This window comes from Prionailurus viverrinus, chromosome F2 (assembly GCF_022837055.1).
Source record: "Prionailurus viverrinus isolate Anna chromosome F2, UM_Priviv_1.0, whole genome shotgun sequence".
Lineage (NCBI taxonomy): Eukaryota > Metazoa > Chordata > Mammalia > Carnivora > Felidae > Prionailurus > Prionailurus viverrinus.
The window spans coordinates 81,278,736-81,290,061 of record NC_062578.1 but is presented as its reverse complement, the minus strand read 5'-3'; the positions used below and the strand labels follow the sequence as shown (position 1 = coordinate 81,290,061).

General features: G+C 54.7%; 1 protein-coding gene across 2 annotated transcripts in view; it reads left to right on the top strand.

The window, feature by feature from the left end:
• LOC125156607 (maestro heat-like repeat family member 5) overlaps positions 1-11,326 on the top strand; it is a 63,768-nt gene that overhangs the window by 15,489 nt on the left and 36,953 nt on the right. For both annotated transcript variants that reach the window (XM_047842776.1, XM_047842775.1), the window contains exons 5-6: positions 2,750-2,909; positions 4,135-4,187. In XM_047842776.1, coding sequence (XP_047698732.1) covers positions 2,750-2,909; positions 4,135-4,187 — 213 coding nt within the window. The remainder of the gene's footprint in view (positions 1-2,749; positions 2,910-4,134; positions 4,188-11,326) is intronic.

Here is an 11,326-nt window from a genome sequence, read left to right as displayed (position 1 = left end):
TTCTTGAGAAAGTGTGCGTTTGGGAAGTGCAGTGTTGAGACCACGCGTTTCTGGAAATCTCTCCCTTCTGTTTTGCCCCGGACTCTGCATTGGAGACCGTGGACAGAAACATCTGAAATGAAGTCAGGAAGGCCAGGGTGGAGACAGTGGCCACCAGGGAGGTTGGTCTGATGCACGTGCTCACCTGGATCGGCTTGGACTTCAGGCCGCGTTGACCACAAACGGCCACACCGTGTTGCGTTTTTCCCAGAATGAGGCTGATGCTGCTGAGCTCCGACCTGGCGACCGGCACAGCGACCTATCCTGTGTAGACCAACGTTATTTTTCCTACACCAATCATACTTCTTCTAAAACCCCTGCGGGGTTTGGCCTCGTAAGCTCTTTCTTCCAGCTCCAGGCACATCTCGGTTTCCTCCTGAATCTGTGTCTCCCGGATTGGAATTCCTAAAGGCCCCAAATAAACTGCTGGTTTGCTCTGCCGCTCAGTTCCTTCCTGCTCGACAAGGTCATTGTCATGCTGGCAGTGGTGCCCTGTGGTCCCCCCACTGCCTCTGGTGCAACCGTAGAGACTCCAAAGTCATTGCGGACATGAGACCTTTACCCGCACGCAGCCTTCTGCAGAGTCCCCCGTGCGTCTGCCCGCCCCGCAGTTCCCCAAGGTGCGCCTGGCTCTGGGTCTCTCCGTGGCCACTGTGCGCTCTGGCCCCGCCCCCCACGGTCTGGCTGGCTGTTTGGGACCTTTGCTTCTGGAAAAGTTCTCACTTATTTCACTGACAGTATCGTCTGTCCCCCGCGTTGCTCTGCCCAAGGCTTCAGGGACGCACAGGTGCGGGGTGCTCAGTCCTCCCTAATACTTTCATCTGGTGTCTCTTCCACCAGCTCTCTGTCCTCCGTTCGGCTCTCTGAGGACGCGCTGTCTTCCAGACCTTCTGCGGAGTCCCCAGCTCTGCCCCGTGCCTTCGACTGTCCCACGATCTTGATTTGGGGCCCAGAATATTCACTTTCATATCATGCTGTTTTATTGTGGATACAATACCTGCTTTGATCTCTCGGGACATTAAAGAGACAGCTTTGCTGGAAGTTTTCATCTCTTCATCTCTGCCCGTGGTTAGTGGTGATAGGGATCTCTGAATGCACCGGCGGGTGCCAGGATTTGGGGTCCACTGTAGAGTCAGCAGGGAGCCCACGGCTGCCCACCACCCGTGCCAGAACCTCTGTGGCTTTCGTCCTGGGCTGCCCAGATTTCCCAGAGAACACTCCAGCACCGTGCCCGGCCGGGAGGTGTGAGGCCCAGGGGCAGCGCTGTGGAGGGCCCTGGCCTCCCGTCCCAGACCCGCGCCTGCCCCCTCTGGAGACACACTCCTCTGGGTGTGCAGCGGGCACAGCATCTGGGCACCTGACGCCTTCTTGAATCGCTGCACCCTCCCCCAGCACCCTGGTCGTAGAGGTCTGGTACTCGTGCCCTGTGGAGTCCCCCCCACCCGTGGGCAGACCTGGCCAGGTGGCACTGGGCTTGCCCGATGCTGCCTACTGCTCACCGATTACTGTCATTCATTTGCTCTCCAGCTTCCAGAACGTGGCTGCTGTTGAACTTCTTAGAACATCTCCTTGGTGGGGCCGGGGGGGGAGGGGGGGTGCCTGGGTGTCTCAGTTGGTGAAGCGTCCGACTCTAGATTTCGGCTCAAGTCACGAGCTCATAGTTCATGGGCTCGAGCCCTGCTTCGGGCTCTGGGCTGATGGCCTAGAGCCTGCTTGGGATTCTGTGTCTCTGCCCCTCCCCCACTTGACCTCATGCACTCTGTCTCTCTCAAAACAAATAAGTAAACTTTAAAAAAAGCTCCTAAATGTGGCTTAGTTGAGGTGTTTTTTTGAAAGGGCAAAAGCAGTTTCAATCCACCCTCTTAATGAGAAGCCCTCATACCCACACTTTGAGTAAATTATAAACGACAGAATGGTCTCACATGATGATTGAAACAGCATCGCAGGGCACACAGGGAGGGACCCGAGACCTCCCCGCTTTCAGACGCCACCAGACGCAGGGCAGACCCCTGGCCCCCACCCGGCGGTGGTCCTGTGACAGCACCTCCCGTCTCACACTGGCAGCCGCAGACAGCACCTGATGGTTCCCACTAAACCTCGGAGAAAAGAGGAACCCAGATTAGAGCAGCATCAAAAGACATACCAAAATTTTGTTGAGAAAAGCCCCAGGTGTGGCGACACAGAGCGGGCTCCCCTGTGCCCGAGGCCACCGCCCCACTAGCCGGGGGTAGGTAGGCAAGACCGCCAGCTGGGCCTCTTCCCCGAGCGGCTGACCCCGAGCCCTCAGGCCCGAGAGGCAGAAACCGTGGCTCGGAATTCACCCAGATGGGTCATCAAAGGAGGTGACATTGTCCGGAGGGGACAGTTGACTGGAGCCTGCAGGACCCATGCCCCACATGGGGGCCTCGGGGCCCGCTCTAAAACGGACTAGATCTGGATGGACAAGGTGGGCGGGAGCGGTTCTCCAGGCTCAGAAGCAGGAAGCACAGCGGGCTTCTGGAACTATCCCAGGACCAGGGGTGCTGAGGGTCCCGGGAAGCTCAGCCCCGGGACAGAAGCTCAGCTGGCATATGCTGGGCCACCTTGGTCTGTTTTCTATCCAAAATGTGGGCTGACCACAGCGGCCCTGCCGACCAAACCAGACCTCATGCATGAAAAGCCAAAGGTGTGTCCAAGCGCCCACTCCTCCTTCTTGCCCCCCGCCCTCCAGGAGCTGGAAGAGGTGTACCAGGATGCGGCCGGCAACGTGCTGCTGGCCATCTGTAGGCACTCGTGGCAGGTGGTGGCCCAGCACCTGGAGACCGAGGTCCTGACAGGCGTCTTCCCGCACCGCAGCCTGCTCTACGTGATGGGCATCCTGACCTCTAACGGTATGTCCTGCCCTAGAGGCCTGAGGCACCCCCCAGCCTCGCCTTGGCCACCTTCTGCCCTCAGGCCCCGAGGGTGGCATCATAGAGAAGGATCTAGAAGGGGGCTCGGCAACACAGTTGACCTGTGGGTCAGTAGGGCCAGGCATCGGCTGCACAACGTGTCTGTGCCAGAGGAACGGGATGTGGCCTCAGCCCCCCCCCACAGCCCCCTCCCCATGGCCAGGCAGGGCCACCTCAAGGCCCCCAGGAAAGGAGACCACCAGCCTGCCAGCTGGTCCCCGTTGGCCCGTGGTCCTGCTGTCAGCATTTCTACAATGGCCTGGACAGAAGCAGGACAGGGCAAGGAGGCTCCAGGAGGTGGCCCAGGATGGGCGTGAGGCCAGCACTGCCATAGGGTCCTGGTCCTCTGTCACCACAACAGGCGGGTGCCCCTGCTCACTAGCAGAAGAGGAACCAAGCTCACAGAGGCAGTGTGATGGGCCTGAAGGCCCCAAACAGCATGTTACAGGCCTGTGATGTCCAGGTCCCAGGGCTTCGACAGCAGCCACTGGCTCTGAGTTGTGGGAAGGGTCGCCCTGGACAGTGGGGTCTCTGAGGACCCTGGGGGAGGCCCTATAGGGAAGGGTCTTGCCAGGAGAGAGTTTAGCATAATGCAAAGCAACCAACTGAGCACCTGCCCTGTGCCAGGCTCCCTGCCCTCAGGAGCTCACAGCCCCCGGAGGGAGGCAAACACCAGCTGTCACTGAGGCACGCTCGTCCACTCACAGTGTGAACGGAGTATGCTGCTGCCCTGAGACCCCCAGGCCACCCCCAAGGCAGCCCTCCCTCCGAGGTTGAGTTTCCAAAGTTCCATAAAAGCTTTCCGTTCTCACAACGCACCCCTCTCCGGGCTTTATTTTCCCACCCTTGAGGGGACTCTGGCACGTTCCAAATGGCCACGCCTGGAGGGAACCCTCCATTCACCCTTGGTGAGCCGGGGGCCCCAAGAGGCAACACGGCCGACCTGAGGACACAAGGCCAGGGTGGCAGGGCCACAAGTCCAGCCCAGCTCTCCAGACCCTGCACCCAGTTCACCGCCCTCCACGAAGCCAGGACAAGCAGAGGCAGGACAATGTCACCCTGGCTCAGCCCAGTATCTGAGGGATGGGGGAGAAGGAGCCCGAGATCCAGCCCCGGCGTGGACGTCAGATGTGGCCTCCAGCAACGTGGCCCTTCTCTCCCGCAGAGTCAATCTTCCAGAAGGGAGAAAAGGCATGCTGGGAAAAGCAGCTGGCCCAGGTAGGGGGGAGCCCGGCCTCCGGGGCCTTCCGAGGGACGCTGGGGGCAGCAGGGGAGCAGGGCATCTGCTCTCCCTGGGAGGTGGGTGGGGGGTAGGGAGGAACCCCACTGTCACAGATGAGCAAACAGGCTTAGAGGGGGCTACAGGATGTAATGCACAGTGCCCGGTACGCGGGCCGCCCTTGTTCAGTGTAGTTAATAGTTTCCGTTAGTGGTAACAGTAGCAGCTAATGATTAATAGAGAAGTAAGACAGAAAATCACTAAGGATAGAGAAGCCTTGAACGACATAATTAACCAAATTGATCTAATTGACATTTCTTTCAAACATAAATAGAACATTCAGCAAGATAGCTCGTTCGCTGGGCCCTATATCAAGTTTCGATAAATTTAAAAGGACTGAAATAAAACAGAGTACATTCTCTGACCAGAATGTAAATCAGAGATCAATAGCAAAGATGTATCTGGAAAAAAATCCCAAATATTTGGAAAGGAGACAACACATTTCTAAGGAACCCATGGGTCAGAGAAGAAGTCACGAGAGAAAGTAGAAAAGATTTTGAACGCAATGATCGTAAAACACAACGTGTGAAAATTTGTGGGGTTCAACAGAAAGCAACCTCAGAAGGAAATTCGTGTTTTTAATGCCTATATAAGAAAAGAAAGGTATAAAGTCTATTATCTAAAAAGCTATCGGGGTGCCTGGGTGGCTCAGTAGTTTAGGCGTCCGACTCTTGATTTCGGCTCACATCATGATCTCGCCGTTTGTGAAATCAAGCCCCATCGTAGGGCTCTGCGCTGATGGCGTGGAGCCTGCTTGGGATTCTCTCTCTCCCTCTCTCTCTCTCTGCCCCTCTCCAGCTGTGTGCACTCTCTCTCTCTCAAAATAAGTACACTGAAAAAAATTAATGAATGAAAATGAAAATGAAAACTAAAGAGCTATCCAAAAAAAGGACCAATGAGATCTAAAGTAAGGAGAAGGAAAGAAATAATAAAATCTAGAGTACAAGTCAAAGAAATTTCTTAAAAGGACGCAAAGAAAACCCATTTGTTTGCACAACATCCCCATACATGGACGACCCTGTAGGCGCACCGGCTGCAAGCATGAGAATTACCAGTCGGTCCTTCCAGTAACTGGCCCACTCGGATGATGGCCCAGAGTGGGTGGATTTAGCTTGGGGGAGGCTCCCCCTCCTGAGCAGCTCACCGGCCAGGAACAGCATTTCCAGCTTGAAAATGGCCTTTTCTGACGAATGGATACAGAAGCTGTGGTTCATATACACAACGGAATATTACTTGGCCATGGGAAAGAAGGAAATCCTGCCATTTGCAGCAACGTGGATGGACCTGGAAGGCATTACGCTGAGAGAAATAAGTCAGGCAGAGAAAGACAGATACCATAGGTTTTCACTCATTTGTGGAACTTGAGAAACTGAACAGAAGACCATGGGGGAGGGGAAGGGAAAAAAGAAAAAGTGACAGAAAGGGAGGGAGGCAAACCATAAGAGCCTCTGGGATACTGAGAACAAACTGAGGGTTGATGGGGGGGGGGGGGTGGGAAGGTGGGGGCTGGGCAGGGAGGAGGGCACCTGTTGGGATGAGCACTGGGTGTTGTATGTAAGTGATGAATCATGGGAATCTACCCCCAAAACCAACTGTACACACTGCATGTTAGCCAACTTGACAATAAATTATATTTTAAAAAAAAAAAAGAGGGGCGCCTGGGTGGCTCAGTCGGTTCAGCGTCTGACTTTGGCTCAGGTCATGATCTCGCGGTCTGTGGGTTCGAGCCCCGCGTCGGGCTCTGTGCTGACGGCTCAGAGCCTGGAGCCTGCTTCGGATTCTGTGTCTCCCTCTCTCTCTGCCTCTCTCTCTCTCTCTCTCTCAGAAATAAATAAACATTTAAAAAAATTTTTTTAAAGAAAGAAAACATCCCGCAACATGGCGGGATGAACAGCGGTCTGCAAATAAGCGTCATGTCCTGGCATTCGATCTGCTCAGGCTTCTACTCACTTGCCCCAGCGAGAGGCTGTGGGCCGTCGGGGCGTCAGGGGCGCCTGAACCAGGCTGTAAGCAACAGGCCGGTGTTCCCCACCACGTTGTGTGTGAGCATCCCCGGGACTTGGTTGTCTCTTTCTGGCACAAACCGGGGAAAGGTTTGAATAGTTCTGTGGGCCTGAGGCGGGTCATTCCTGGGGAGGGCCTGTTTAAGTTCTCTAAAGCCTGCTTGTGTTTACCACCCCCCCCCCCCCCAAGGAATGGGTCCAGGGACTGGAATTTTAGTAAGTTCAAAGAGTGGGAAAGCTGATGGAGAAACATTAGGAGCCCGCGGTCTGCGACAGGCAGCCGGGCCTCGACAAACACAAGGCTGTGGCTTCGTCCTGTGCCTACAGGAAATGCTCTGATCAGTTTCATCCTTTCTGGGGACAGCTGGGTTCGGTCAGCGCTTGGATCATGACCTAGGTCAGGAGCCGCGTCTAGAGAGCGTTGCATTTTCTCTCTAGGGGCTTTATGTCCCTCAAGCAAATACATGGAATCCTTCACGAACATCTGGTTGGGAGCTGAGCACGGCAAGGCGTTCTCTCCTCATTGTAGAGGCTCCATTCTCCCGGGCATCTGGGGTGAATCACTCTCCACGGGGCCCTCGGGAGAAATAAGAAGGGGCCTCACGGAACTGTCCAGGTATGTTGTTGACTGACATCAGCTGCCAGGGTCCACAGCGATGCTAGAGAAGCTGAGCCAAATCCACCATTTTGAATAACGAACCCCTGTGAGTCCGCTGTCCAGGTTTGGAACAACTGGGAAACGGGGAACTGTCTCGTTAGCGGCCCTCAATCCTGGACAAATCACCACTGTGTCCATTAGGTTTCTGGGCGGGCGGGCAAGATCTCCTGTCCCAGGGCTGGGGCGGGACGATCAGCCCCTGGGCGACCAGGGGTCCCTGCCGTCGGTGCGAGGCCTTGTACAGCCTCGGGTTTCATGGGGGTTGAAGCAATTTGGGAAGAAGTGTAGTTATGTCTGTTGGAATCTTTTTTTTTTTTTTAACATTTATGTATTTTTTGAGAGACAGAGAAAGAGCAGGAGCAGGGGAGGGGCAGAGAGGGAGGGAGACACAGAACCCGAAGCGGGCTCCAGGCTCCGAGCCGTCAGCACAGAGCCCGACGCGGGGCTCGAACCCACAGACCGCGAGATCATGACCTGAGCCGAAGCTGGACGCCCAGTCGGACGCCTAACCGACTGAGCCACCCAGGTGGCTATTTGGATCTTGACAGACTCTGTCCGTTTTCACTCTCCCAGTGTCAGTCTGAGAGGCGGCCCACAGGCTTGCAGGCACCTCAGTTAAATTAAGGGACTTTTGTTGCAGTTTGTCCTCTTGTATGTCAAGGACAGACTGTAAAGAACATAAAAGGTTCGGGTGGGTCAGGAAATTCCAAGGCGAGGTCTCCAGCGGAGGCAAAATGTGTGAGCTGGCCCTTTGCATTTAGAAAGGAGGTCTCGGTGGACAGGTTGTCAGGGCCTGGGTCACACAATAAAAGAGAGCGTTTTCCAGGGAAAGGCCCCTGGCTGAGACAGAAACTCCCTCTAAACTGGATCAGATGCCCTCACTATGGAAACCTTCCTCCGAGGGATTTGCTGTCCTGGGGGAGCGGGGTTTAAGGAGAGACTGTAGCTCTCGCACATCCCCGAATTTGGCAAGGCTTCCCACTAATTTAATTCTAGGCTCTCTCTTGGCTGCTGGAGGGGGTTGCTGAGATCAGAGAACCCTGCCATCCCCGTCGGCCCTGGGAGGCCCACGGGGGGCCCCGGCTCGGGGGTGGGCACGGGGACCCGAGAGGCGGTGTGGGCGAGTCCCGTGGGGCCTGCGGGGACAGCGGAGACGTCAATCCCTGGAGCAGCGCCTCGGGGTGCCCGGGAGGCCCAGGTGCCGCCCCAGGCCCCTGACCTTGAGGCCACTGCAGCCCTCAGGCCAACAGCTTGGCGGACCTTTGTTTAAGGTAAAGTCCCCAGCTCTGGTCATGAGTTCAGTCAGGCAGGGGGCCTCCCGTCCGATTTTCTGCCTTTTTATCAACGCTCTAATCTCAGGAGATAATCCACCTACAAATGGAAAAGCTGGAACACGCTGGGTGCCCTCAGTTATTGTCTGGAACCCAGGATGCTGCAGGAAGATCCCTTCCAGACAGACTTCAGAGTCTGCCACAGATCAGTCTTTCGTTTGCACGTTTGAATAACAGACCAGTGAGTGCGGCCGGGCGGGCTCTGGGCACCGCTTGGGAGCGGTCGTCGCTTCTTTTGTGGCCCATGAGGGGACCATGTCGAAGACTGAGGCTCTGAAATAGCATCCTCAGATGACACCCTCCTGCCTCTGTTTCCGCTTCCGGGCCCTCCGGGCCCACCAGCAGGTGCACACGCTGACGCGGACCTGGCAGCCTGGGTCATAGCCCATGGTAAGGACTGTAAATTCTTCAGAAAGCTTCTGGGGACCCTCTCTGGGCTTAGAAGTTTCTTTAACTATTGCCCTTAGTTTGGCCTTTGACCAAAGAGGAAAAGACTCTGAGAGAGACTCCTGGACCTCCAGCAGGTTTATTTCCAAAGGTAACTGTGTCTGCAGGGTCCACAAAGCATGAGGACTCAGGTCAGGGAGGAAGGAGCCAGCAGGAGGGGTCGCGTCAGGCTCCCTGCCTTTTGTTTTGGGCACCTGTCTTTCATTTGTCATCAGCTTTCGGTAATGAACCTTTGAATGGAGCTTTTCCGGAATCGTGAAGCCTTTCGGAAGCTTCTGCATCATAATTAAACTAAGTATTCCATTCTGTTCGTGTCATCTTGGGCAACCTTGTTTCCAAATCCACTTCTGAAATAAACAATCCTAATTTGAACATCCTCCGTAATGGCCATTGGAATTTTAGGTTGTTTTTACTAAGATTTTGCTGTTTTGGGAGATATTTATAGCTCTGGGACCGTAGTTCTTAGACATAAAATAAGCAGGTATGACAGAAGATAGCACACTTGAGTTTTCGGGGCTTAAGGAGCGCTTTTTTTTTAGCTAAGCCTTTGGGGTTCCTCAGAGCCAAGCAATACCCAAGAGGGATGTGCTGCTAGGTTGGGGACTGTGCACGTTTTACAGCACAGCACATTGTACGGAAATTCTCTTGAGGTTGGCAGGTGACCTAGAGTCAACCTAACCCGTTCTGTGACCAACTTGTCCTAACACCGTGACGGGCGCTCTACCAGTTTTTAAGGATCTGACCAGACCCACCAATTTTTGTGGCTCTTTGGGTCCCAAGTCCCCATTAGCGATAGCCTTTATCTATAAAACAAGACACACAACAGGGCACCTAGGGGGCTCAGTTGGTTAAGCCTCTGACTTCGGTTCAGGCCATGATCTCGAGGTTCGTGAGTTCGAGCCCCGCATCGGGCTCTGTGCTGACAGCTCGGAGCCTGGAGCCTGCTTCGGATTCTGTGTCTCCCTTGCTCTCTGCCCCTCCCCCACTCGTGCTCTGTCTGTCCGTCTCTCTCTCTCTCAAAATAAACACTGAAAAAATTTTTAAAAAATAAAAAAGCAAGACACACAGCACGCGCAGATTAACACAACAGCAGATTCCCAACCCGGAGCGGGGGACGAGGGAACGCACTGATCCAGCAGACCCCAAAAGTGAGGTCAGGGGACAGGACTGGGCTTTCGGACGAAAGGGAAGTGTAGCTAGGACGTCAGTGAGACCGGAGCTCGCCGCAGAGGGCAGAGCTCAGGGCCCATGTGGACTGGCCCACGACCCTCGAGATCCTCTACCCCAAACAGCTGCAGACCGGAGACAGCAGTGCTCTGCACCAGGCAGAGCAGGACCCCCAGCAAAGACCTAAAGTCCGTAGGTAAACGTCCACCTGAAGAGCAAGTGAAAGACACCACAGAGGAGAAACAGAACAATAGAAACACGGCGGAGAGGAGAGAACTTCTGACACGTGAGGCAGACACGTGCTGAGAACACCAGATGCACAGAAGTACGAGGTACGCACTGTGCGAATCCCATCCTATGAAACTCCAGAAGAGGCAAAAACAATCTACGGTGATAGAAATCAAAGCAGTTTTGTAGTGATGGAGATTGACTAGGAAGGACCGTGAGCGAGCTCGCCGGGGGGTGCGGAATGTGTTCTCGCTCTTGGTGGGCTGACAGGAGCGCGGGTCGGCACCTCTGTCAGAGTTCATTGTGCCGCTCGGGAAAGATCTATGCCTCACGCTGTGAGTTAAGCCCCCCTCGGTAAACATACTGACAACCCAGACTTATCGATGGCCAACAGACACGTGAAAAGATGCTCAACATCACGCATCGTCGGGGAAATACAAATCGAAGCCGAAATGAGATACCGCCTCACACCTGTCAGAATGGCCAGACTCAAAAAAAACAGAAATACCGCATGCTGGTGAGGATGCGGAGCCGAGGGGGTCCTCGCGCACTGTTGGTGGGAATGCAAACTGGCACAGCCGCTGTGGAAAGCAGCCCGGAGGGTCCTCAAAAAAAAACAAAACTGGAAGTACCAGATGATCCAGTATTTATCCAAAGGAAAAAAGACACTACCCTGAAAATACCTGCACGGCTACATTTGCTGCAGCGTTATTTACAACAGGCAAGATACGAAAGCAGCCCCAGTGCTCATCCACAGAAGAACGGATAAAGAAGGGGTCTCTATACCCAGCGGAGTACTACTCAGCCATGAAAAAGAATGAGGTCCTGCCATCGACAACAACACGGAGGGACCTAGAGAGTATTGTGCTGCGGGAAGGAAGTCAGACAGAGAAAGACGAATACCCTATGATTTCACTCCTATGTGGCATCTAAGAAAACAAACCAAGTGAACAAAGAAACAACAACCAAACCAGACTCCTAAATGCACACAACTACCAAGAGGCCTGCTGGTGGCCGGAGGAGGGGGGGTGGGGGGCAGGGGGCGGGGAAAATAGCCAAAGGGGATGTAGAGGTGCAAACCCCCAGTTATAAAGTGAGTAAGGCACGGGGATGAGAAGTACAGCAGAGGGAATACAGTCCGTAATATTGTACCAGCGCTGTATGGTGACAGGTGGTGACCACGCACGCCGTGGCGAGTGCCGTGCGACGCATGGAAGTGTCGAATCTCTACGCTACACACCTGA